General features: G+C 40.3%; 1 protein-coding gene and 1 pseudogene across 1 annotated transcript; both read left to right on the forward strand.

Annotated features, from left to right (window-relative positions):
* BIN2 (bridging integrator 2) lies at positions 1-27,816 on the forward strand. Its single transcript, XM_039862119.1, has 13 exons — positions 1-153; positions 6,747-6,827; positions 13,383-13,437; positions 13,734-13,828; positions 14,337-14,432; positions 15,667-15,774; positions 16,102-16,187; positions 17,349-17,424; positions 18,288-18,370; positions 21,364-22,120; positions 23,502-23,582; positions 26,004-26,078; positions 26,876-27,816. Exons 1-13 carry the CDS (start codon positions 73-75, stop codon positions 26,903-26,905), a joined length of 1,704 nt encoding a protein of 567 aa, XP_039718053.1. The 5' UTR covers positions 1-72; the 3' UTR covers positions 26,906-27,816.
* LOC120602258 (uncharacterized) lies at positions 7,360-7,478 on the forward strand (annotated as a pseudogene).
* Positions 27,817-27,905: the final 89 nt, after the last annotated feature.

The following is a 27,905-nucleotide window of genomic DNA, read 5'->3' on the forward strand; positions in this document are numbered from 1 at the left end:
TTCCTCCTTGGGGGCCTCCAGAAAACCACAGGGCTCCCGGCCCGGGCAGGCCACCCCCGGGGAGCAGGCAGGATGGCTGAGGGCAAGGCGGGCGGCGCTGCCGGCCTCTTCGCCAAGCAGGTGCAGAAGAAGTTCAGCAGGGCCCAGGAGAAGGTAGGTGCCAGCCTCGCCGCCTGCCCGTCAGTGCCGCTGGCAAGGAGCCAAGGCCAGAGGTGGCGAGAGGGGTGCACTGGGTACGCAGGGGACCGGGAGGCCAGGGCCGAAGAGAAGGGTCTCTGGCTTCCCTGGGGAAACGGGAATGGGTGTCCATGTAAACAGGCCGACCTGAGAGACACTGAGAACATCACTCTATTTGGGGCAAGGATGAGGGAAGCCGAGGAGACAGCAGTCTCTCTCAGGAACCTTAAACAACGCTTAAGCTGACCCAGAAAAGATGAAGGAAAGGAACTAACGTTGACGACTGCTACGTAGCAGTTTTTGTCCTAACAATCCAGCAAGGATGGTATTTTACAGATGATGAAATTGACAGTTCAAAGGGAGTAATTTCCCCAATGTCGTAAGGCAGCAATGAGCCGTTGTGCTGCCGATTGAGTGGCACCAGTTGGCTTGGACTGGGAGTCCAAGGATTAGAGTCATTCAGCATGATTCTCTCTGTACCTAACCCTGCCTGGCCTCTGGCAAGGTTGTTTAAGGTGATATAAGAAGCAGTAGCCGGTACCTGCTTCCTGTACTGACCCAGGGTTATGAGGGAGCATCTCTTTTTAGATTATGTTCCTGGTTTGCTTTTGGTGGTCTTCAGCACTAGCATTTAGGTAGGCTACCTACCTAGGTAGATTGTGTAGACACTTAACTACACATTTTAATGGCATTCTTGTTTCTACCTACCCAGAATTTTTTTTTTTTTTTTTTTTTTTGCTTCTAACCTGAACCTCTGTTCTCCACCTGTCAACACTCTGGTAAATAAGATGGTGTGGGAAGATGAATAAGCCAGAAGAAAAAGGGGAGGGAGTTGTAAGAAGGACCTGACACAGCGTTGTTTTCAAAGGTTTCATGATCTTAGAAGTATTTAGATGAGCATCACATGCTTAAGAATGGAAATATTTGTGTCATCTCCTAAAAGCAGAGCACTGGCATGGGTCCTGGAGAGATTAAAAGCAACCAGCTCTCCTGAGTGGGATTATCAACAGAGAGTTGATGTAATGTATAGTCCCTATATCTTTAAGAGACTCACAATGGAAGGTAGAGGGGGATTTAAAAAAAAAAAAAAAAAAAAAAAAGGGAAGCGAAGTCATATGAAAGAACTGAGGAAAAGGGGAAAATTTCATGTGGCTAGACTTTGTTACTTCACCTCACCCCAACTTCATCTCAATCTTGGTTTCAACCTCTCCAAAGGCTGTCTTGTTACTGATCTGATAGATATCAGTCTATGGGAAGGTCTGTTTAGAAGCAATTTGGAGAAAGGAGGTTCTAGGGAAGAGGGGAAGGCTAGCTACCCTATGGGTTGGAAAAACAAAAAGAAAATCCAAAAGACAAAAAACTTATGGATTATAGTTATTTTTAAAAGATACAACAATTGATTTTACCTCACTAATTCACCTTATGTCCTCATCCAGCCTATCATCAACGTTATGTTCTTGCTCTGGGATTTCTCTCCTTTTCTAAGCATGGACTCCTAAGCCTTAGGTAGATAAGTTCCCTGCCCTGGGCTTCAGATTTCTGCATCTGTAAAATTAGAGAGTTGATGTTCAGTGATTTGGAAACTCAATGTGGTAAGGACACCAAAGTGAGAAGGGAGAGGGCTCCTTGAACCTCAGAGTCATACCTCCTAAAGGGACAACCAGCCTCCCAGATACACCTTGTTTTGCCTCATCTGAATCCTTAGAAGGCAGAGAGAGGAGTAAACTCAAATCTGCCCTGGGGAATTTCCAGGTTGTTGCAGAAAACAAGATACTCTGAACCCAGACTTAGATATAAGAGCAGGCAGAAGTTGAACTTGGAGTAGTTCAACTGACACCCTAGAGATAGACTGCTTCCTGGATTGAGTTGTAATGGCCTGGAATGTGGAGAGGAGCTCAGCTCAGCCTGCCAGAGTCCTTGAGTCTTAGGAAATTATTTTTATTTTTCTATTGTTGAATGGGAAGTTACCAAAGGCAAGGAAAAGGTGGGAAACTTATGGTCAAAAGAAAGGACTCCTTCAGACACTTTGCAATCTATAAGCAGTTGGCTATAATCTGAGTAATATGTAATAGCTAATATGTCAAATAGTCACATGTCAAATATCAAGTGCTTACTATGGACAACGCACAGGAATATAAGAAAGACATGACCTTCCCCTTTATGAAGCCAACATTCTCATGATATGATCTCACTTCATCTTTTCAACCCTTAAACATACTATTAGTATCCCAATTTTAGAAACGAAACAAGACTCAAAAGAGATTGGCACATGGCAGAACTGTCACTGGAAACCAGGTGTTTTGCCTTTGGATGCCATCCTCAGGCTGCTCAATTTACAGGGTTCCTAATAAACCACTCTGACATCTGTGCCTCCCCACTTCCTGCTGGCCTGCCCACTTCCTGCTGATCTCTCAGGAGCGGGAACACTTTTGCTCAGGCCTACTCCTCTGAAAAGCTAGGAATGAAAGTCTGGTGACTTAAACACAATGGAAATGAAGCATTCTTGTTTTATTTTCAAGTTCCACCCAGACTCAACATGAGACTGAATTCAAACTGGCTTTATTGTGTTTTTACAATATGATACATCTTCACATTTCAAGCTAATGTTTTTACTGTTTGTGATTGCACTGTGGCAAACTTCTCAGGTTTCCCCTGAGAAAGGGCATTGTTTACCAGTCCTTTGTTGGCCTTTTCCTCTGTTGACTTTTACTCAACTTGTTACCCAGAGGGTTCAATCAACAATATTTAGAGAAAAACTCCTTTGTCCAGGATTCGGGCTGGACCCAAGAGGGAATTTAGAGATGAGTAAGAGACATTCTTGTCTGCCAAAAGCTTAAAATCTAGTTTGTTTGTTTTTTAAAGTAAAATGATCTGAGAGATCTGCACATTTGTGGGAATTTAGAGGACAGAAAGATTGGGAAGAGTTGAGGGAGGTTTTGTAGTTGATGCAGAATTTAAGATAGGAATTGTGGCTAATTAGTAGTTCCTCAGGCAATTAGTAAGAGAGCATTCTAGCTGAGGAATGCCAGCATGAACAATGCATGGTGCCTGGAAATCCTTTTAGGCAGAATAGTAAGAAATGCAGCTGAGCTGGAGCACAGGGAGTGATGGAGGGAAAGGCTGGAAAGTATATTAGAGCCATATCAAGGAGAGCCTACTTTAGCATATATCCTGAAAATAAGGATCTCTTACATAACTATAATATCATTACTGTATACCTAAGAAAAAAATTATGAAATTCCATAATATCTAATATTCAGTCCCTATTCAGATTACCCCAATTGAGAGAATTAACTAAGGTATAGTAAATGATTATGAAGAAGGATCGTGGTGAGAAACTATAGCCACCAAACATGTCTGCAGTGATTTTTTTTTTTAAATCTATACCCCAATCTATACAAAAAGTAAAATAAATCAGTGAATACTGGAATATTCTTCACCTGTTTCACCAGTTGTTAACATTCTGCTACATTTACTTTCTCTCTTGTCCCTGCTCTTTCTAAGTATCTATATTCTAACTTTTCCACTGCTAATCCAGGTAAATTGAGGAGAGTTCTTAGTGCAGGACTTTAGAGATTGGTATTACATGGGCCTTCATTAGAAAATGATCCAAACGTAGAATTTATTCTTTCAACAAACATCTGTGGAGCATCTGTATATCCTCTTCCCTCCAGGAGCTCTAGTTGAGGATGAATGTCTACAACTTAGGTCCACAAGGTGAAACATGGCCCTGTTGCTTATGGCAACAAATGATTTTGGCCCAGGGCACTGAGTTATATTTCCAGGATTATAATACTCATCTTTTCAGTTTCAGAATTGAAGATGAGAGTGTTTCCTGGCACACACACTCCCACACCTTTCAAGCCTTTTTGCCTTGAACCTTTTGGGGATTCGGGATAGAGGTCTGCTTCAGGGTGTGCCATACTGACTCTGGACTCAGTTGACTCCTCTATCCTATTGGCCCCTTCCATCTAAGAAGAACCGTGCCCCAAGCAAAGGAAGGGAGGGGTAGCAGGAAGGAAATGAGAGCTGTGGTAACCACTAAACAAGGTGGTTTTGCAACTTTCTGATAGAGGACAAAGTTCTTCTGGGGGAAGAGGGTGGAGCCAGGGAAGATGGCAGATTCTGCACACCCAGGACTGGGTGTTAAGTAAGATGGAGTTAGAGACATAGACAAACACTTATGGTTAAACTGAAAAGGAAATAAAGACATAGTTACAGGAAAGGGAATGGAACTAGACATAGTGATAGTGGATTTGTATTGAGTACTCAGCTTAGGGCAACACTGTGAAATCTATTTACATGTATAATATTGTTTAATTTTACCAACAATCCCAGGAGATACTATTGTCTCAATGGGGAAAGGGAGTTCTGTAAACTAAAGCTTAAGTCAGTGGTCCCCAACCTTTTTGGCACCAAGGACCAGTGCTCCTATGAGAATCTAATGCCTGATGATCTGAAGCGGAGCTGAGGCGGTGATGCAAGAGCTGGGGATTGGCTGCAAATACAGATGAAGCTTCACTTGCTCTCCTGCTGCTCACCTCCTGCCGTGTGGCTGGTTCCTAACAGGCCACAGGCCAGTCCCAGTCCACAGCCCAGGGGTTGGGGATCCCTGGTTTAAGTGATTTGCCCAAAGGCTTATAGCTAGTAAGTAGAAGGGCAAAGAAGGGGGCATATATCTATTCATCTGACTCCAGAGCCCTTGATCTTAACCACTATAAAGAGATCTCCAGAAGTGAGGGACACTAAACCCAGGATTAAAAATGAAGACATTTGGGTCAGAATCTCTACGTAGAACCTTTCTCACTCCTAATACCTGGGCAGTCTTGCATGCGATTCAAAGCCCTTCACAATGAGACTCTTAGTCTCCCTTTCTAGTTCCCTTACCCAAATTCCCCACAATATACCCTAAACTAGCCATGCTGAGCCATCTATCTCAGGAAGCTATTGTAAATCTGCATACTCCTTTGCCGATGTTGTCTTTGCCTAGAATCCTCTTTCCACCTTCACCCTTTAAATCCTATTCCAATCTAGCAAAATCTTATTTCAAAGCCCAGCCCATTGGTCCTCTCCTGTATCAGTCTCACTCCCCTTCATTTATAAGTATTAAGTATCTATTTGCTAGATACTGAGAAATCTAGATGAGTAAGGCAAGTACCCAGTCCTCAAGGAGGTCATGGTTTAGGAGACATAGATAGATAAATATAAATAAAACAGTAACAGAAGTGCATAAAGGTACAGAAGTTGAAAGTGCTTAGGAGGGAGTGATAACTTGATTGATAAGATGAAGTAGATATGATTAAGTGTCACAACAGATATAGAGTATGAATATGAATTGCTTTTTTTTAGTGGCCTGACAGACAAGGTGGGGAAGAACATTTCAGAAAAATGAAACAGCATCTACAATAAGCAGAAGTGTATAGCTTATTCAGGAAATGAATAAAGTATTAGGGAGAAAGACTTGCAGGAAGGAGGACCAATGAGAGCTGAAGCTAAATGACAAGTTAGATCATTAAGACTTGTATGCATGCACGGAGAGCTTAACTATAATTTATAGATACATAATAGGTATTTAATAAAAAATTGTTGAGCAGATAAATGGAAAATTATTAGAAGGTTTTAAGCAGCAGCATGATAGGACCATTATAGCAGACAAGGTGAGAAACAGTCAGGGGCTGGACTGAAGAAGCTATGGCAATGAGACTGGAAAGCGTGGGATGATTTCCAGAGATGAACCTGCTGAGGGATTCAATGAAGGAGGTGAGAGAAAAGTAACCGAGGGCAAGAAGCTCCTGAGATTCCAGCTTGGGCCTGGGGCATGGTGGTGCCTCCTTCCAAAATGGGTTACAGGTAGAAGAGTCAGGACTTTCTTATTTCCTCATAATTGACTGTCTCCTATGAGAATAGGTAATATATATTTTTCATTTTCATATCCTTTGCATTAGCACTGAGACCAGTATGATGGTTGGCTCTCAGGATCCTGATGGAGAAGAGATAGACATGCATAGCATTCATCTCTGAGTTTCAAATGCATTTTATCAGGGCTTCTCAAAGTTTTCCACAAAGGCCCTCCTCATAAGGGAAGAGTCTCCTGCCTACCTCTCTATCTAACTTCATCTATCTACAAGAATCTGTGGCTATGGCTGGAAGAGGGTCTCTCAAGTGAAAAATTTCTTCCAGGCTCATGTTTTATCTTTAAAAGCCATGCACATGTTACATTCTTCTTATTAATCCTTTTTAAAATATAATACTCTCCCCATATCTTGACAACCGCCCCCCCCACCCCCGCCAAAAAAAACCTCTAAATAACAATGTCATTCCAGGTTTTATATTTATCCCCTGGCACACTGTTGCCTACCCCAGGAGTATCTGAATTTGAGAAGTACCACAGAACATGATTGTTTATTCAGCAATGTGCTATATTTCTCTTTCTATTGGGCTGATATGAGTATGGCAGTTCTTTAGTTGCATCTGAGACTCTGAAAGAAGCCAAGGTCATATGACTGTAACCTTATGGACCATTCCCACATGACTGTAACCTTATGGACCATTCCGACTTATATCCCCAGGTACTACAGAAGTTGGGGAAAACTGTGGAAACCAAAGATGAACGGTTCGAACAAAGTGCCAACAACTTCTACCATCAACAGGTAATCTGGAGGTTGGGGAAGGGAGCTTAGAGGAAGAAAGAAGACATGAGGGCTGAGTGGCAGAGAAACAGCAGATTCTTCAAACCAGCAAGCATCCCTACTAACCCATCCTCCCCCCAGGGGTAAAGACCACAGGGTGCCCTGCTACTCATCCTTTCCCTGGAACCAGAGAAACATACCTTTCCTGTTCCTGACACTGGGTTCTGGGGAGCAGATGAGTGTTGTTTTCTCTTAGTGGTTCCCCCAGGGTACAGTGGCATCACCAGGTCCTTACAGAAAATCAAAATGAGTCCCTGCCATTTTGTTCACTTCCCAGTGTACCTCTCTCCCACTCTAGGGCTCTTCTCACTTCGATAGCCCCGTGTTTTCCTTGTGGCCACTACATCTCCCTTAACCTAAGCCCTTTATTCTAAAATAATACCTCCATCTTTCACCATTCTCATCAACAAACCTCTTTTCTCACTATTCCTTCTGTCTTCACTGGATATTATGGCTAATTATATGTAGAAAATTCACATTTAAAAGTGGGTAACACTATGGCCATGCCACCCTGAATGTGCCCAATCTCATCCGATCTCGGAAGCTAAGCAGGGTCGGGCCTGGTTAGAACTTGCATGGGAGACCACTGAGGAATACCAGGTGCTGTAGGCAGTGAAAAAAAAAAAAGTGGATAATAGAGGTTTAACCTTCTGTAGAATATTCGACCTTCTATCTCCATATGCCATTCATTGTGCTCAGTGCTTTATACACATCTCATTTAATTCTTACACCAGTCTTGGAGATTGTGATTCCTTCTTAATAATAGAAGGGAGTTGTTAACTTAAATGAATATCCAGTTACATTGCAGTTCTAATACTGACTACCCAGAGTTTGGTCAAATTTCACAAGTTAGGTCAAATTTCACAGGTTAAGGGTACAGTCCCACATTAGACTGCCTCACTTCAGACACCAGCCACAAGCCCTGGAGTTCTTAGGCATCCTACATTTCTGACCAACTGGCTACCTGTTCAGCTTTCCTAATTCACTAGAATGACTCACAAAACTCAGGAAAGTGCTCTGCTTACAATTACAGTTTTATTATAAAGAATACAAATCAGGACCAGCCAACTGAAGACAAATAAGGTGAGGTCTGGGAGGGTTCCAAATGTGAAGCTTCTGGGTCCTTAAGACACGTCATCCTCCCAGCACATTGATGTAAGTATTACCAATCAGGGAAGCTCACCCAAGCTTCAAGTGTCTAGAGTTTTTATTGTGATTTCATTACATAGTGAATCATTGGCCATGTAATTGAACTTAATCTCTAGCTCCCTTAATCTCATCCTCTCCTGGAGGTTGGGCCAGTACTACCTGTCTCAGAATCCTAGCCCTCTAATCTCGTGGTTCATCTTTCCAGCCTGATCAGCCACCATCCTGAGGTAATGTCTGAGGGGCCCACCATGAATAACAAAGACAGTCTTGTCACTCAGGAAATCTCAAGGATTTGGGGGTGACTTCCCAGGAACGAGGAAGAAAGACCAGCCAAAATCTTTATTGTACAACATCAGTCAGTTAATTGAATTAGATGGAAGGTAATCTTTAGAATTGTATTGAAAGGATATTAGCTATCATCTAATTCAGTAGTTTCCTGTAGATCAGAATCATCTGGAAATATTTTTAAATGCAAGGTCTTTAGTTGGAGGGCCTAGGAATCTGTACTTTTTACTTGTTTTAATGGAAAACTTCACATATATACAAAGATAGAAAAACTTGTATAATGAATCCATATGTACCCATCACTCAGCTTTGATAATTTATCAACTCCTGAGAGTCCTGTTTCACCATTGTCTCCACCAACTTCCCTCCATCCTTGATTATAATGAAGCAGATAAATTCTTTTTATCTATAAAAATTTAGTTATCTATCTCTAAAGATAAGGACTCTTAAAATATAACCACAAAACCATTATTGTACCTAAAAATATTTTTCTATGTTCACACTCCCCTAATTGTCTTTTTTTTTACAGTTTGTTTACATCAGCAACTTGTTAACATATAAATCTCTTAGCCTTAAGATTAAATCTCTTAATCTGTAGATTTCTAATCCCTCCTTTTTGCAGTTTATTTGTTAATGATATTAGGTTTTCCTGCAGTTTCCTGCAGTCTAAATTTTGCTGATTAAATCTCTTTGGTATTTTTTGACGTGTTCCTCTGTCTCTCGTATTTTCTAAAAATTAACAGTTAAATTTAGAACCTTGATGAAATTAAGATTTTTTTGTTTTTGTTTCTTTTGGTGGCAAGAATATTTATTGTAGGTGTTCTGTTCTTCCATCTGGAAGATGGCACATAATATCTGGTTGTTGTCTGGTTTTTTGTGTGATATTAACAGCTATCGATGATCATTAACTCGGGAATCTGTGTTTTACATTAAACCTACTAGGTAATTATGATGTAGCTGCTAGTCTGAGAACAGCATTTAGCAACCACTGATCTAGTCTGACTCCTTTGATGAGAAACAGAATCTGACTCAGAGAGAAGTGATTTCATCAAGATAACATAGCATAAGAGTTACAGAGCTAGGATTCAAACTTAAACCCTGTGCTTTTCCCCCTGTACCTCAGTAGGAGGTCTCCCTGGGCCCCTTCTCAACTCCAGTTACTGTTCTGCTTCCAACTTCAGCATGAAAGGAATAGGAATCAGTAAGCTGACACCCACTTTGGAAGGTTTCCAGCTCTTGTCCCATTCTGTCTCTCAGTACTTTCCCTCTCTTCCTTATAGGATGGATCTACAATGGCAGATATGTGAGTAGAAAGGGTAAGAGATGAAGGAGGGGTCATCAAGAAGAAAAAGAAGATCAGATAGGACAGTTTCTTCAGAATTCCCCGTGCAAGCCCACCAACTAAACACTCGATAGGGGAAATATATTTGAGAAATAAAATGGAGTTAGATTAGTAATAGGGAAAAACTTTTCCCCTGAGATACATCACTATATATAAATATAGATACATCTATAGTAACTAGTGTTTGAACATGCTTGGAAAGCTCATTTAATACATTTCATCAGTGCCTGCTGCATGCAGGCACTGTGCTAGATGCTGGGACTTCAAGATGAATAAGACAACATACCAACCCTCAAGGCTCTCCCAGTTTAAGAAGAAAGACAGTGACAATACAGTCAGGTCTGAGGCTCAACCTGGGGTGGCTAAGACAAATAGGAGGAAAGAGGACAAGATAAGTTTGATTCAAAGTGAAGTATTCCAGAAATTGGACCGCTTGGTCATGTGCCCTATCCTTCACCCACAATTACTTTGTAGGTAAACTTTTTATTAATAAATAAATATCACTCCCAAACTTCCCAGCCTGATTTCAAGGACTTGCCACTTGCCTGTGTTCCTAATCAAATTTCCATGGGTAATTTTTCTTTGAGGGCTCTGCTCGCTTCCCTCTTTTCCTCTCTCCAAAACATATAGGGAAAGTTCTTTTCCTCAAGCAGTACTTTAATCTCTTATTTCTGGTAGTGACAGCTTCTTCCAATTCATTGCCTTTAAAATCACATCCAACAATCAAGCTTCATCTTTTCCTTCTGGACCTCCATTAGGCAAAACACTTTCAGCACTTGCTCAGGTTGGTCATGCTATTTACTTGTTTTGCTGAATGCTTGGGTTTCTCTGAGTCCATTTTTCTCCAGCAAGTAGGAAACCCCAGGATAGGGACCTTTTTCTCTATCCTCAGTACCCCAGTCTCTTAGGACATAGTTCTGTCTACCTATCTGAGTGCTTAGGTCAAGCTTCCAGAGTGAGTGGTTCATTAACTGAGAGCTGGGGCTCTTTGTATAAGGGATGGGAAGGACTAACTCAGACTCTTTATAGTGCTGCCAAGAATTTGAAAAAGAGTCACAGAGCAGAAGTGATAAAAAGATCTGGAGCTAGAAATGGTTTTTCTTGGCATTTATAGATGAGGAAACTAAAGCCAGAGAAGTGGAAAAACTTGCTCGTCGATAGTAGAGACAAGTTTTTAACTGTGAGACAAGTGTGAACCTAAGACTGTGACAGTTACATCTGTCAGGAAAGATGTAATGTGCTGGGATTATTCAGCCTGGAGACATTTCAGGGAGGACAGACAGGTCAGAGAAATAAAATGACACCCAATACTGTCTCCCCGCCCCCACTCCCCCACCCCACGTACTTTATCCCCTCAAAGAAAGAGCAAGAGCATAAAGGAAGAACTTTGACCAGGGAGCTTGGTTCTAAAATACAAGAATGGATGTGTGAGGTAAAATGGAGGACAGAAGGCATTCATATTTTATGGACTATGGTATAAATAGTACCCTCTAGTTTTGAACAGTGCGAACCTGCACAATCATATATGGTAGCCTTGGTTATTGATCTGATTTTTCAGGCCATATAATATCTAATAGGATAAATAATTAAGAATTTCATTTGTGGAAATTATGCAAGATAGTTTAACAGCTTTTATTCCTCAAATATGTATTTTTGAGACCAAATTTTCATGATGAAGTAAAAAGCTGAGTCCACATTGTTTTGTTTCAAAAAAAGAAATTGAAATCCTTGTTAATTTTTATAATCCTTAAAACTCTTTAAAACCTTGGTTATCATATTTTCAAAACCTCAAATTTATACCTACCTACCATTGCCATGTTTAAAAGATATCATGCATACTTAACATCTTAGATTATTTAAACTTTTTACTGTCAATGAAAAACCAAGGAGGAAGTGAAACGTTCTTAGTGAATGCTGGGTATTTCTAAAATTTTTTAACTGACTGAATTTGTCTCCATCATGTACTTTCGCATGGTCACCAGTGACCCCCAGTTACCAAGTCAGTGACTTTTACCAATTCCTTCTGCATTCTAACCCCTCTGTAGCATCTGCCCCTCCTCGGTCATTTCTCCGATGCTCTCTTGATTTACATTTGCTGCGACACACTACACGATCCCAATTCTTCCCCATCCCTGACAGTGCCTTAGACTTCTTCAAGACTGTCTTTGTCTTTATGTCCCTTGAGCCCTGGCATTCAGCCCCTTGAGAAGGACTTTTAACCTGAACTATGGTCATGAATTCGGAGTGATTTAGAGGTGAGCTCTGGAAGCAAGAAGATGAATAAAATTAGTCTAGTTTTATTTATTTGACTGAGTAGACCTAGATTTTATGTTGCTAAAATTAAATAATAATGATCTTTCCCTCAAAGATTTCCACAGATAAAAAATTTTTAATTTAAGTTGTTAAATAGAATTTACTGAATTGTCAGTTTTTCTCCTATAAGTTTTTTTTTTACTTTTGGTATGCTCAATCGCCTATATAGTAATGAACACCAGCAAATAAAATGAACAAGTTCACAAGTATTTTATGGTGTACTGTATAATGCATCTTAGCTCAAATACTCCATCACTTGAACGTGTGTGAAGATCACTGTTCCAGCTCATGGGCCTGGTTCTATACAATACACTTGAACTGGGCTGCACTTTTAGTCCAGTCCCACACTCCTGAAGTCACACTCCAAAATGTCTGTTGTCTGGCCTCAAAATTCCTTCTCACCCAACTCCTAGAAACTGGGGTTCACACAAAGAAAAGAGACCAGAATGGGAAGGGGCTTTAAACAACACCAAGAGAAACAACTGAGGAAGCCTGTGAAAAAGAAGACAGTACAGAGCATGTGAAAGAGGTCTTCATACATATGTGTAAAAGAAATTACATCTACTATGAATACAGAAGGCGAATCTAAGACCAGTGTGCAAGAGTTCTAGTAGAGCTATTTAAAAATGAAGTGCAGCCTCAGGAAGAGGTCATGCATTTCTGATTGCTGGAGATATTCAAGAAGCAAAGGCTAAATGAACTTTTGTCATATTTCTAACAAATGTGGTTCATCTCTTGGGTTGAGATTTGAACTTCCAAATCTAAATGATACCTTCCTCTCCTTCCTCTTTTCCTCTTTTTTAGAGGAAGGAGACCTAAATTAGCATAAAAAATGAATTCAGAGACAGGGACAAATATAGAATCAGGTAGGTAGATAAAACTATAGATGATGACATTGGAGTTGGAAGAGGAGGAGAGTCGATGAGGCTCCTTGGAAGAGAAGTGTAAAGCAGGTGACTGATGAAAGAGAAGGGTAAAGTGGGGCAAGGCAGAGGAAGACATCAGGAGAGGTGAGAAATGACCTGTGTGAGGGTGCAGAGAAAGAAGTGGGTCGTGTGTCTAAAGAAGATGGTAGCATTTTACCCAGAGAGGAAGGCGTAAGCCGGAGGATCATATACATGGGATCATAGGACATTTAAATTTCAACAGAGGAACTTGGGTATAGGCCTTTGTTCACTGGAAAGGAGAACAGAGGAAGAAGACATGCCAAAGCAATGGGAACAATCTCCCAACTTAAAATTTTTCTCTTAAAAAGAGAAAACCTACAACTTCTTGGTGAAGAGTGTAAAAGCTAATTTACCACAGTTGCAGATATTTGAAGACATTCTACGATTGATTTCTGCTTTTAAGCTACTTTTATACTTTGACCTCTGGAGCATCTTTCCAAATGTATCTCTTTAGTCACCAAAGGCCTTTCTCCCTTTCAGGCGGAAGGCCTCAGGCTACACAAGGACCTGAAGAACTTCCTTAGTGCAGTCAAAGGTGGGTATTGCAACGTGGGCAGATACAGAGAGTGTTCATGCAGCTAGTAAGAGGTCTGGGGGACAGAAGAAACAATGATGCTCAGGCTTTTGTCACTTGCCTGCCTCTGACTCCTGGAACTTTGTGGACCAGGAAGAGTAACTTTTCCTATCTCAGCCCCATCTAACTCAGTGATAACCCAAACCTTCTGAGTTTGTCCTTCTGAATTGGACCCACTGATTTGCCTGTCACCCATGTGATCATTCCAAAATAGTTTTTAAGAAACGTTTTGGTAGGATTGAGTTCTCTCTTTTCAGTGATGCATGAAAGTTCAAAGAAAGTGTCAGAAACCCTGCAGGAAATCTACAGCAGCGAGTGGGATGGTCACGAGGAGCTAAAGGCCATTGTAGGGGTAAGAGTGTTTCGGGCTTTACAACTCTTCACAACGCTCTCCTACCCTCATCTTAACCTCATAGGTGGAAGGGAAAAGCTGTAACTGTGAAAGTAAAAACGAACTTTCCCTAATCTGTGTGGACTGCTCTGCTTTGACTCTCTTTTCTCTCTTTAAAACCTTATAGAAGTTTTACCTACATAAAACCTGATTGGTTGTTTTTTGAAAACTAATTTCATGTAGTTATTTATTCCCAAACTTCCCCATTCTTTAAGCACTAGAGTTGAAGACTCAGACCATCTGTTCCTGTTCTTAATTCTTGAATGTACCTCCAGTCTCTTATAAGGAAGTTCCTTGGGGAAGGGTTATTTTCTCCATCTGACTCTTCCTCCCAGAATCCAACATAATATTCTAAATACAATTCTCCAGAAAGGAAGTCTGTTGCAGGAAGAATTTGGGTATTTCTCCAATAGGCAGTTGTTGTTGAGAAGTAGAGCCTTCACCATGCTCCTCTGCCTCTATCCCACAGAATAATGATCTCCTTTGGGAAGACTATGAAGAGAAACTAGCTGACCAGGCTTTGAGGACCATGGAAAACTATGTAGCCCAGTTCAGCGAGATTAAGGTACTCAATTTACAAAATCAAGGAGGGGTTATGAGTGGCCCGTATTAGTTAGAGGCCATATTGGGTTAAACATTATAAGTAGAGTTAATGCTCATAGTTAGGAATGAAGTTGGGTAGGTTCAGAGAAGGATTAAAGTTGAGGGCTAGACAAGAGGTTAGGATAAAAGGTTAGAGGTAGTGTGAAGGTTATGTTTAGACTTAGATTTCAGTGAACTAGATTTGGGCTGGTTTTAAATTAGATCTAGGACAGAGCATCATTTTAGTTATGAGAAACAATTGATGGGACCAGAAGATGTTCACTGCTGAGAAGCAGAAACTTAGAGGAGTCATAATAATTTTCTTCAAAAACTTTGAAGGTGAAAGAGAATTGAGCCAGTTTTAAACTGTTCCAGAAAGTAGAATTGAAGTTCATGTATTCATTTAACTCATATTTAGTCTAACAGACACTTATTTGAGATTAATAGGAAGAAATGAGAGGGAACCTTAAGTTTCTAATAGTTAAAGCTTTCCAAAAATGAAATAAAATGAAATATACTATGAGATAGTGGGTTGTCTATTCTGTTTAAATAAAAGTCAAACTACCTCTTATCTTGGATATTGTAGAGAAGCTTCATGTATTGCATAGGAAGTTGGACTAGATAATGGCTAAGATACTTTCAAATTCTGTGACTGAGAGAATGAGACAGATCAATAACATTGTTTTCTTCTCTCTGGTATAATTCATAGTTTAGACGAGATTGAGTAAACTTTTCTCACTGCTCATATTTTTATTGCTTTAGGATTTTCAAAATACTTTATATTCAGCGTTTGATCTTTAAAATAACACTATAGGGCAGATGAGGTTACTGAGGCTCCAAAAGAGATGGGCTTTGCCCTAGGTCACAAGGCTAATAAATGGCAGTATTGGGAAGAGGACCCAAAACTCCTGCTTTTAAATTTCATAGGATTCTCAAGATCATTTCTCCTGAAGGCTGAACCAGTTTATAGTGAATTTATAGGAAATATTAATATTTAATGCAGGCTTCCATTTGCTCTGTTAGGATTGTCCTTTACCCTAGTTGCCTCTGAGAATTCCCACTCTTTCCAGATAGTGAGGGAGAACCCTTGGGCACAAAACTCTGTTAGAACATGAAATTTGATAATAGGACCCAGGAATCTTCCCTCTCTGATACTCTGCTAACCTATGTCCTGACACGGAAGAGTACCAACGCCCTCTCTCATGACTCTGGGTTAGGAAAGAATTGCCAAGCGGGGGCGGAAACTCGTGGACTATGATAGTGCCCGACACCACCTGGAGGCGGTGCAGAATGCCAAGAAGAAAGATGAGGCCAAGACTGCCAAGGTAAAAAAAAAAAAGAAAAGTAAAGAAAGCCTAATAAAACCTTCCTGCCCTCTCTCTCCCCATAATGGTGGCAGGTGGCTGGGCCACACTGGGTTTAGGAAATGATAAATTCAACATCCAGTGTCCTGAAGGAAATTCTGTTTCCTTTGACACCCATGCTGTAAGGAGAGCCAGAGACTCGAGGCTGGGAAGGGCATGGGTCTGGGGAAGAAGAGGTGTAGTTCCAAGTAAGCCTATTCTCTGAAAAAAATACAGAGGATAAAAGAAGCATCTTCTAGCCTGGAGTTCATGGTTGAGGGAAATTGTCCTGTCTCTTTTACCACCTAGGCAGAGGAAGAGTTCAACAAAGCCCAGGCTGTGTTTGAAGATCTAAACCAGGAACTACTAGAGGAGCTGCCTGTTCTTTATAATAGGTAATGATTGAGATTCAGGAAAGTGCTGGACTTCTGGGCCAGTGGAGGCCCAAGCAACTTGGCTGCCCAAACATGTCACCTCATAAAAGAAGGAGCCCTGGCCCAAGAGTGGGATGTAGCCTCAGCCCTGCTACTAACGCTGTGTGATATTAGGCAAGCTGCCTTATCGCTCTAGGCTCTGATTTCTTCATCTGCAATACAGAGATAACTATCCTTACCCTGCCAGCTTTTCTGGGTTTAAAAATAAGGTGCTTCTTGGATAGGAGAGATCTTGACAAGTAAAGTGCTGTCATCATGCATACTAAGAAAATCTGGTTTCATGCACAAGGGTGTATTGTTTTAAGGGCGTACTGGTTTGTGGTCATCCAGATTTACATAGATTTACATAGATAAACTTGTGGGATAATTTTGTCCATTAATGAAGATGTCTTTGCTTCACAGTAGGTAAAATTGTTTTGGATATAAATTTTCTGTATTAGGAGAGGAACCTGAGCAGAAATTCTATTTGTATCCTTTTTTCTTTTCACTGTACAAGATATGCTTTAACGCTATTGTGGTAAGAGTATTTCATATTGTCACTTATTATTAGTCTACATATAATGAAGCCTTTTTCATGATTACATGTGTTCTAAACATTAATTATGTAACTCTTAATTTAAAAAGAATTGAAATTTAATAATTTTTTAAAATGTAAACTTCCCCAATTCATTTCCAGTAGAATTCCATTAATGTGCATATAGCTTCATAGAAGTCCAATATTGCATAATGAGAAAGAATAATTACTTATAATAATTATAATTATGTGGCCTTTTATTTGCGTAGTACTTTAAAAGTTCTTCAAAACACTTTCACGTCTTCTTCAATTCCTAAAGAGCCTGAATCAGATAACTTCATGGAACTAGAGATCTGTTATACTTTGGTGTCAGCCCTGGCAATAGTATAGTGTTTCTTTTGGCCTTCTCACTCCTTAGAGTCAAGTGTGCTCCTGGCCTGGCTCTGAGCAATCCAGATCCCAGAACATCCTGAGTCTTGGGATGTGAGGTGCTTTTCTCTGAGGAGCATCGATGGTGGCTGGTTTTGGCTTAAGCTCCTATCTCGTACTTCAAACAAAGACTTTACCAACCCTTACCTGTATGTGTTTGTTGTTTTGCCTCCTGATAGTCGTATTGGCTGTTACGTGACCATCTTCCAAAACATTTCCAACTTGAAGGACGTCTTCTACAGGGAGATGAGCAAGGTGAGAAACAGTTGGACAATTTAGACACCTCAGTGGGTTTTTCTAGTAAATGTGAAGGTAGTCCTAATTTACATAATCTCACCAAATATCCATAAAGGCACCACAAATTTTAACCTTTTCTCCATGGTGAAATAATAACACTTGATCGACTGTGTTGACTGTATTAAAGGACATATATACATATCAGAAGACCTCTTCCATCTCCATTAACTGAAAAATAACATCTAAACTTGAGCTTCAGATCAATAAGGGAGGTTAGGTCTAAGCTGAAATGGGAAACCAAGTTGTAACATATCTATCTTTTGTTGCTAGGGAGCAGAGAGGGCAGTGTTTAAGCACAAGTCAGTTTCTTAGGTAGTCTATCTTCTTCAGTAGGGCCAACCCTATTCTGTGACAGGCAGCCAAAGAACCTGACCTCATGGGGTCTTTTCTAGTCCTGGGATTCTAAGACTTTGCTATTACAGTATTGATTATATTCACATCCACATCCACACATGTTCCTCTCCACAGGTACTTTGGCTAAACTATGGTTCGCCTAGTTAATATTACAATGAGTTGTTATTTCCTGGATCACCTGCAAGAAGCTAAAACCTCAAATCAAACATTAAACATCAAGGACCCAGCCTTAAGAAAGCTGCCAGTCTGATGGAAGAGGCAGAACTTAAGAAGGAAGTTAAGGAAAAAGGGGTGGCAAGACAGGACCCTAAACACTAGTGCAAAAGAAATGAGGAAGAATTTTATAGTTAAGTGTTTTATTTAAAGGGAGCTTTTATTTGGAGAGCTGTCTGAAAGTGAGGAGAGAAGGGATATACCAGTCTCACGTTCTATGTAGCTAGTACCCTCTTCTCTCTTGCTGGCTCTAGCTGAACCACAATCTCTACGAGGTGATGAGCAAACTGGAGAAGCAACATTCCAATAAAGTCTTTGTGGTGAAGGGACTATCAAGGTGAGCAACTTCTGAGACTTTTCTGCTTCACTTGTCCTTTGCGTGAACATATTTGACACCCTTTCACCAGTTCCAAATCCTGGCCTTTCCTCTGTGTTCGTGTGCATGATATTATTTGTTGTTTATACTACACCCCTATATAAATTCTTTTTCTTTCCATGAAATATTCCAGCTGTAACTAAAGGCATAAAGAATAATATACAAATACGTATCACCAAATTTAAGAAATCAGCTATTATATATAAATGAAGCTCCCAATGTCCCTTCCTCACTCACTTTCTTTTCCTGCCCCCACCAAAGGTAATCACTATCTTAAATTTAGTATTTACTATCCCCATGCATGTCTTTTCACTTTTATTATACACATATATGCACACAGAGGAAGTATTGTTTTACATGTTTTTAAACTTTATATAAATAGAATTATACTGTATGTATTCTTTTGCAACTTCTTTTATTCTCTTAGAACTGTTTGTGAGATTTATTTATCGTTGTTGCTCCATGTTGCTAGCTCTGATCTGTCCTTTGCATACTTTTATGGATGCTGTTGTATGGCTAGTTGACAGTTTATTTATCTGTCCTCGTGCTGATGGACATTTGGACTGTTTTCCAGCTTTTGCTATTGCAAATAATGTTGCAGTGAACCTGTTTTACGTTTCTCATTGTGAAAGCTATCAAGAGGTTCTTTAGGGTGTGTACTGGGAATGGCATTGCTGAGTCAGAGTCTTTGCATTTGGGCTTCTTCAGCCTTACTAGATATTGCCATGGCCAAATTGCTCTTCAAAGTGATTGTTCCAATTTACGATCTGCCATCAGTGAATAAAAGCCCCCATTGCTACATGTGACAATATCAGACTTCCTAATTTTTCCAAGCTAATGGGCATGAAATAAAATTTCTTGCAATTTTCATTCATATCTCCACAATTGCCAGTGAGCTTGAACATCTTTTCTTATTAGCCATTTAAGATTCCTGTTCTATAACTCTCTTGTTTATCCTTTTTTCACATTTTTTATTTGGATTGTTTACTCTTTTTTAAAAAAATGTATTTAAATGTATTATTGTTTGGGTTTTTTTGGTATATTCTGGATATTAATCCTTTAATGATATGCATTACAAATAATCCTTCCTCTATCTTTTATGGTTTGATTTTTCCTTTCTTTTTATGTGTGGTGTCTATTGCCTTTATATATTCTTTATGATGGCGAGTGTAAGCAATTCACTGGTCCCTCAGAATGTGATCACTTTCTTATGTTGAAGCCTTTGTTTAGGAAGTTTTATTGAGTTCCTCCAATGCATAAGGTTTTGAGCCGAGAGTTAGGTATCTATCCAAAGACATAGGGAGATTTAGTCTGTCCCTGATTTATGAAAAGTTTGAAGGACAGAAAATGTGCCTAAGGAGTCAAGGAACGATATAAACTTGCATATACAAAGTACCTAATGAGACCAAAGAACCTAATGAGACCAGTAAGAATTCCAGAAAGGTAAGTAACCGTCAATGTGTAGATCTAGATCAAGGAAGGCTTTTAAGGAGGTGGCGAAACTGAGCTTAGGACTTGAAGGGAGACGAGGGCTAACATCTGCTGCTTGTACTACTCATTTAGCAATTACAGACTATTAAAAGGAATCACTACAGGGCCAACGTAGAGTTCCTATATGAATTCCCTCCAGAAACTCTTTTCCTCTTCCCAGTATTGAAAGCCAGAATTCTCTCTAATTTTCCATTCATCTGAAACTTACCATTACTTACACCAATATGTTCCAGAACCTTGTAGGGAAATCTGGTGTTTTCTCGCTGTGTCCTGGGCCTTCTAAACCTACTGACTCTAGAATACTAATACTAGAAAGAACTTTACATCACTCAGCTTTTGTCACATCAGAATCTCTCATACGGCAGGAACTAAGTTTCTCTCTTTCTCTTCCTATCCCAATCTCCCATTCTTGTGCCCAGGACACAACACATAGTTAGTACCTGTCGAGTAAGTATTTATGGGTTGCTTAATCATTTGGTGGACAGTATATAGGAGGCATTTAAGGAGGTGTGTGGGATCCAAGCTGATGTTGGCTATAGAAGCACTCAGCACAGTATCCAGTATACTCACTAAGTGTTATAGTCATTTTTGTTATTCATGGTAGTTATGTTCTATAAAGTCACTAAATTAGTGAATACTGAACCATCACTTTTAGAGGAAACAACGGTATTAAGTTTCTCTGAGCCTCTGGTCCCAACATTTTCATCAACTAATCAATACATAACCTTGTCTTCTATGTGTTTCTGTTTAAAGACACCTTACTTAATATATATTGTTGATTCATTAATATCGAACTCACAGCCAACAGCACTATAGCTCATGCCTGAACGAAGCTTATCTAACACACACACACACACTTCCTCTGTAAAGCACATCAGTCTTCTTGCTCTTAGCACTTCAGCACTACACTTGGAGGCCATTTGAAACAGCAAAATCACCAACAAAAAAGTACAGCAATGTAAAAAAGCATGGAAAAATGACTTGTTTACAGTATGAGAACCGAAGCAAAAAGGCAGAAGTGCCATCAGGCACTGATTTTTTGCAACTTGCCCATGTCCATGAATGACCATGAAAGCATCACAAGTATTAATTTTGGGTTACAAGTCATTTTTAGGGAGTAGATGAATTTGCATATACAGTCTCCATGAGGATTAATTGTATATCACCCATGAATCTTTTCCCCAGAGAAAATATTTTGTTAGTATTTTGCTGTTATTTTTCCCAATCTCTTTTTCTTTAGATATTTTTACATAATTGAGATCGTGATGTGGATAAAATTTGATAGCCTTTTTATAACATAAGCATTATTATAGCAAATTATACAGACTTCCTATAATAATTTTAAATTGCTTTATTCTGTTTTATCATTCTATGCATACATCATTATTTTGGGTTATTTAAAAATACCCAATAAAACTTGGAGTTTTTAGCTCTTCTAAATCTGAATACCCTTCCTTTTTTAGCAGTAGCAGACGCTCTTTAGTCATCTCTTCCCCGGTTCGAACATCTACAACCTCCAGCCCTGTTACCTCACCTACCAGTCCCTCTGCACTTTCCTTGAAGAGTGAGAGGGACTCCATCTCAGCAAGTGAAGAAGAGCTGGCATCTGATCCAGCCCAGGGAGAAGACAACAGTGAGATTAAAGAAGAGCCCTTAAAAGATAAGGAAATAGAGAATGAAAAGGCTGAAGCAAGCACCTCTGAGGAGGAAGAGCCTCCGCCAGCCTGCAATGGCCCCACCCAGGCCCAGCCTTCTCCTACCATTGAGGATGAGAAGTCCCAGGAGGAAGTTCCCCCTGGCTCCCCAGCTTCATCACCAGGCAGAGCCCTGATCCCTTCAGAGCAGCCTTCATCTCTCCCAGAAGTAGTCTTCCGAACCCGTACCTCAAGTGAAGGATCTGAACAACCAAAGAAGAGAGCCTCTGTCCAGAGAACTTCAGCACCCCCTAATAGGCCTCCTCCACCCAAAGCCACTTCTAGCCCCATGACCTCCTCAGGGAACATACCCTCCAGCCCTACAGCCTCTAACCAGGGTTCACCCACCAGCCCCAGGGCCTTCTTAGGGGCTGGGACTCCGAGTCCTAGGACCTCCTTGGAGGTCTCTTTTGATCCACAGCCACCAGGGAAGCCGGTAAGAACTCCTGAGGCCAGAGAAAAGGAAAACGCCACCAATCTGAACCCAGAAGAACTTTGTACTTCCCCTACCTCGATGATCCCTCAGGTGAGAATGCATGAGTATTCTCTTTTATAACCTCCATGTAGCTCATCTTTACTATAGTCAGGTTGTCCCACAGTTGATCGGATTTTATGTTATTATAGTATAGTCTCAGAGATACTCTTGGTCACCTTTTTTGGTTCTGGGAATTGTTTCATATCTTCATAGCAACTAATTTAGTGATCTATACTCAGGGTAATTGATTTCTGCAAAGGGCTTATCTCTAATATTATAAGCAGATTCCTACTAATTTTTTTTTTCTCTGAGTTATGGGAGTTCCAATATAAAGAAACCTACAACTGGCCTTTTTTAATACAGGGCAGGGAGGAGGGTCTTAATTCAGTTTGTCATACATGTGACTATGGCAAATAGACCCCAAGCAAAATGGCATTAGCAAATTTCTGAGGTATATTCTCTTTGATGAGAGAAACCTAGAAGGAACTCACAGAAGAAGGAAAGCAAAAGAAATGGTCTTTAGAAAGATGAGAATATAGATGAGGAAATTGTGTTAAAATAGAGGCACAGACCCCCTGGAGAGGATCTGGAAATCAAGTCATGTTCTATTCGAATTACATGGCTCTCAGAGAGAGATTCGACTTGTTCTATTAGACTCCTGAGGCCCTATAAGTAAAGATTTTTAAAAGTAAATTTTGAATCAATACAAGGAACTTTTCAGCAATTGGCTGTTACATAATGGTATGGAAAAGAATTTTTAAATATAGGAGAAAGGGGATACAAGGGGCTTCTAAAAACCAAAATGGAACAGACCACCTGGAGAAATAGTTCTCCTTCCTTGATGTTAAAAGCTAAAAGCGAAGAATATTAGATCACTTGTTAGGTGCATTGCGTATGGTGAGACATCTGACTAGATGGCACCAAGATTCATTGAGTCATTCCACGTTTACTTATTGGGCCCCTACTATGTACCAGGCACTTTTCTAGGAGATGGGGTATTACAGTGAACAAAACATAAAATTGCCTTCCTACTTCTTACATCCTAGTGATCAAGGGGTAAGATAGACAAGAAACAGAATAAATAAGTAAAATTACAATTAGTGGTGATAAGAGAAATGGAGAAAAATGAAGCAGGGGAAGGCACAGAGAGTAGGGGCTGAATTGTAGTTTTAAACAGTGGCCAGGGAAGGTGACATTAGGGTAATGAAGGAGCCCAGGACATAAACCATGGGGCTATCTGGGAGTATGAGATTTCTGGTACCCCCTCAGATCACACCACTCCACTACTGCCTATGCCTGACTGAAAGTTGACCATGCTACCTTGGGAGCCTCCTGCTATCTGAGAGGCATTAACATGGACAAAAGATACCAGGTGGCATCCAGGGTGTGAAGATGTGAGACTTTCTCCTACATTGTCCACTTCGATCCACAGGTTTCTTCAGAGTCTGGCAAGGCAGGGAAGATGGAAGAGAAGGAAGAGAACAATAAGCTTATCTCAGCTGACACGCCTGAGGTACTGAACTCTATAAGTCATCAATATTACTATGTCCTGAGTCTTCCCTTGATCCTTGCCAAAAGGCCGAGAAGTGATTATTATGTCCTGAGTCCTGATTCACATGAGGTACTGGAGGTCCTAACAAAGCAAGATATAAAACTTTCCCTTGGCTGGTTTCTAGTCTGAGGAAGCTATGCTGATCGAGAGAGAGATGCAGGGTATGTAGACAGTGAATAAGCATAGGGTAGCTGTTGCATTTTGAATAGGCAAAGTGTAGCACTTCTCATTTTTCTGCACTGAAAAGAGTAACTCGACGTTATGGAGAATCCAAAATTAACTTAAATTTGACTTTGTAATATATGGTTTTAGTATAGAGACAGCAATAGAGTGAACTTCTGTTTGGCTCTGGCAAATAATGAAACAAATTTACATTCTTGGAGTACTCTTATTGAAGGGGAGATTATGGGGGCAAAGATGCTGTTTGACTATTTTGAGAAACTGGCTAGTAACACTCTCCTCATTGGGAAAAAAGATACAGGACACAACCCTCCTTTCCCCTGAGACCACCTCTTTATATTTAAGATTTATAGTGTTTTCTTACTCCCAGCCTTTCCTTTGGGATTTCTTTGGTCATTAACTAAGGAGACATATTTTTCCTATGGAATTAAGCAACTAGAACATCTTAGATCCTAGCCTATCAGTCCTCTGAAGCCTATGTCCTATAAGATCTGTTTACTTTCCTTGCAGATGCATCATAAATCATATTTTCTCTTAAGCAGACTTATAGACATATCACATATAAAAATGGGTAAATAAAAAGATCACTGTGAGAAAATCTGTTCGTGCTCAGCATTTGAATTACCTGAGAGAGAATGATAACTTTCTGGGAGGTGTTATTACCTTTGACGTGATTCATGGCATGGAATCAGGGGAAAGTGTAACAAGGAAAATTTCCTTAAAGGAGAAATCACAGCATTTCAAGTGTCTGTAATGCTAATAGAAATTGGTTACACTTTAAAAGGGTAAATTTTATAGTATGTGATTTAAATTTTAATTAAAAAATAATTCATTCTAAACTGTAGAGTACCAAGGTCTTCCCTCTGGCTTAGCAATTCCTAAACAAGGCTTTCCATACCTTGGGTTCTCATCACAGAGCCTAGAACTTTTCCCAAAGAAATCATTATACACTGTCTCTCTCTCTTTTTTTAAAGCCTATAGCACCTGATATTCTTAAGTGGTCTCCCATCCAAGTGCTAACCAGGCCCACTCTGCTTAGCTTCACAAGATCAGTACACTGTCTCTCTTAACTGCTGTAGGTTAGTTAGGATCACCTAAATGTAAGAGCTGCAGTGCATTCTTGAGGAGGGTTAGTCTAAAAGTGGTAGGTAGTGGTTTTAAGACCTATACACCCTCACAGACTCCCACATACATATACATACATATCCATGTCACACAAATCACATGGTGTCTGATCGTAGAAACAACAATGGGGTCCAAAGACCTGGTTTTGTTACCGGCAATGAAGGGTCTGCATTGTGGGAGTCAGGAGCTCAGTCCTTGGGTCCCCCACGAAAGATTTATGTGGAGGTCCGACGCTCAGAGAACAAAGATGGGATGAAAAGTAGCAGACAGAAGTGATTTTATTAAGTAAAATAGGCAGAGTAAAGTACACTCAGAAGAAAGTCCAAGCAGGCGCCTCAATAGAGGATTGAGGGCCCTGAGAAGTTCAGGGTTGGGGTTTCTATGGGCCATAGGGTTTCTTTGTTCTCCCTCCATCTCTCCTACCTCAAATGGCTGAATTTTCTGCTGCTCCCTTAGACCCCCTACTCCAAGCTGGGGCCTTTGCAGTGTGTGCCCGTAGTCATACACCTGCACCATGGGAATTTTGAGGGTAGGCACATACCCAGTTAACTAATTTTGCCCATACCAGTTGAGCACCCCCAGAATAAGGTCATGTAAGGGTCATTTGCAGTTAACTGACGGGAAGTGCTGCAGGTAGGGGAGAAGGCGGTGAGGAAGGTGCCAGGCACTGTTAGGCTTTTTGGTCTGCCTATCTGGCTTGTGACCTTAGGGGACTAAGGGAGGCTCCCGAGACTGCCAGACCCCAGGTTGTATATTTTCTTCTGCTGAACTGGTCTCATAGCCTCATTAACCCTTCATTGTCCCTCTCCCTCCGGCTCATTACTGCCTATCTACCTATCCTGTCAGTTTCCTGTCCCAGCAAGTCTTATCACTCTTTGAATCTTGGTCTCTTGATCTGTGAAAGAGGATGACAGTGAAGCCTTCCCTGATGCCCTCAGGCTGTAGTGAAACAGCATTATATGTTTACCCATTGTATTGTCTCTGACCCTTGTGGACTTACAGCACAGAAGACCTTTCTAAGCTGAGAGGCTGGGAAGGGTGAGCCACCTCTCACTGGCAGAACTCTTCATTTTGTAGAGCCAAGGTCTCCAGCTTCATGACTCTGAGGTTCCCGAAGAAAGCATCATCACGGCACCTGAGCTTCAAGAAGAGGTAAGGAGGCCAGATACACAGAAAACAGGATGATGGGTGGTAAGAATGGGCCCTGGGGGTGACAGAAGTTTGGCTACAGGCTGGAAGCTGCAGATAGGCTACAAGAACCCAGCAGCGAACAATATCCTTAGGGCAAAGTCAAGCAGGTAGGAGCCAGAGGAACCAAGACTAAACAGACTTTGTGGTGTTTTTGGTGCCCATTTCCCAACACTTGGCCTTGAACCTCTTGACTGCTCACTATAGCCCTGTCTCCTAAGTATTTATTTAGTTACATATAAACTTGTTTCAAAAAGGAGTTAAAATATACAAAAGGCATGCAAAAAAGTAAATGCACAACACAAAAATATAGCAAAATAACTCAAGTATATTAGTGACAGTGACATAAAATGGTACTATGAATTAGGCAAGTACAACAATACATTTTATAAAATAAACTCACTAAGAATGTATCACAAAATTGGTTCTAGACTTTCTAAACATCCAAGAAGAGAAAAATCTGATCAGTTCACTCAAGTCATGATGACATTCCTTCAGAGAACAACTGCTGCTACTAAGATAAAAAGATGAAAATTCTCCTGTAAATCCTTATAAAGAAAGAGATGATGAAGGATATAATGAACAATAGCTGCAAAAAGTCTTTACAGTAATCTCAACAACCAATTTCACATCACCTCCTTCACATAAGCCAGTATATTACATGAAATATAAGTAGATAGAAGCAAATTGGGTTTTTACCCTCCTTGAATGGTTGGTGGGAGGGCAGGTGAGCATCTAATGCAATTATATTTACTTTCCAGTTATCTACAAGTCAAAGCGCACAACTCTGAAGAGGAACTGCCAAGACCTCCTCCCAGAGAAGCTCTTCACCTAGAGGGTATAAAGGTCAGAGGGACTTAAAATCCAACATTCATTTCTAGGTTCTCAATATGGATGCTGGTAGTCCCTAAAGACCTAACATTAGTGGAGGCTGAGGAGCAGACTTAGGGGAGGGTGGAAGGCAGGTTTGGGAGAAGAGATTGTTCAACTCAGGGAATATTTAATTAAGATTTTAGCATTGTTATAGCATTGTTTAGCTTTGTTAGCATTAATTAAAGTAGGGCTAAAATGGCAATAAAAAGCAAAAGCATCTACGGATACAGACACACATAACGACACATAGTCAGAGAATAGGAAACAAATCTTTGATTTACCACTCATTCTGCAAGACTTAAAGCCAAAAGGACATCTTTTCAGATTGTTAAATAAAGTATTATTCTATGTATGGATTCTTTATTGGATACTGGGAGTTGTCCCAGCCCAGCACACTATTCTCCACGTGGACAAGATTGATTCTACCCCAGGTTCAGAAAACTTTAGACACATACCTGATCTCCAGCTCATCCTCCCTCCTGGCTATAACTCTTTTAACAATGACACAGGCCACAGGCTCCTCTCCTTAATTTACACCCACAATCTTTGGTTCATAAGCAAATACCCTTGGAAAGGGATTACATTTTAGAGCTGCATCTAATGGTTATAGTCTAGAACTTAATGTTAAGGATCTGAGCAGAATGGAAGAAGAAATAGAATTCCAAGTGAAGGGAAATTGTACAAAGTATAATAATATAATGGAAATGGCATGGAATTGGAAATTAGTAGTCCTGGATTCAAGTCTTACCATTTGCTTTTGTGAAAACATTAAAAACTGACTTTGAAGTCCTGCTACCCTGATAAACATACGTATACATGATGTGAATGCTCATCCATCTTTGCTTTTGTTTCTAAGAGTGATAGATGTCACCTTTTGTTCAGTCATTCAGCAAGTATTTATTGAGTGCCTGCTCTGTG

The sequence above is a fragment of the Pteropus medius genome, unplaced genomic scaffold, assembly GCF_902729225.1.
Source record: "Pteropus medius unplaced genomic scaffold, Ma_sr-lr_union100, whole genome shotgun sequence".
NCBI lineage: Eukaryota > Metazoa > Chordata > Mammalia > Chiroptera > Pteropodidae > Pteropus > Pteropus medius.

Excerpts from the sequence above, each read along its gene's own strand:
- BIN2 (XM_039862119.1), top strand. The coding sequence starts at position 73 with ATGGCTGAGGGCAAGGCGGGCGGCGCTGCCGGCCTCTTCGCCAAGCAG. Across the intron at positions 13,438-13,733 it reads CTTCCTTAGTGCAGTCAAAG|TGATGCATGAAAGTTCAAAG; the intron begins GTGGGTATTGCA and ends CTCTCTTTTCAG. Across the intron at positions 23,583-26,003 it reads TCTCAGCTGACACGCCTGAG|AGCCAAGGTCTCCAGCTTCA; the intron begins GTACTGAACTCT and ends TTCATTTTGTAG.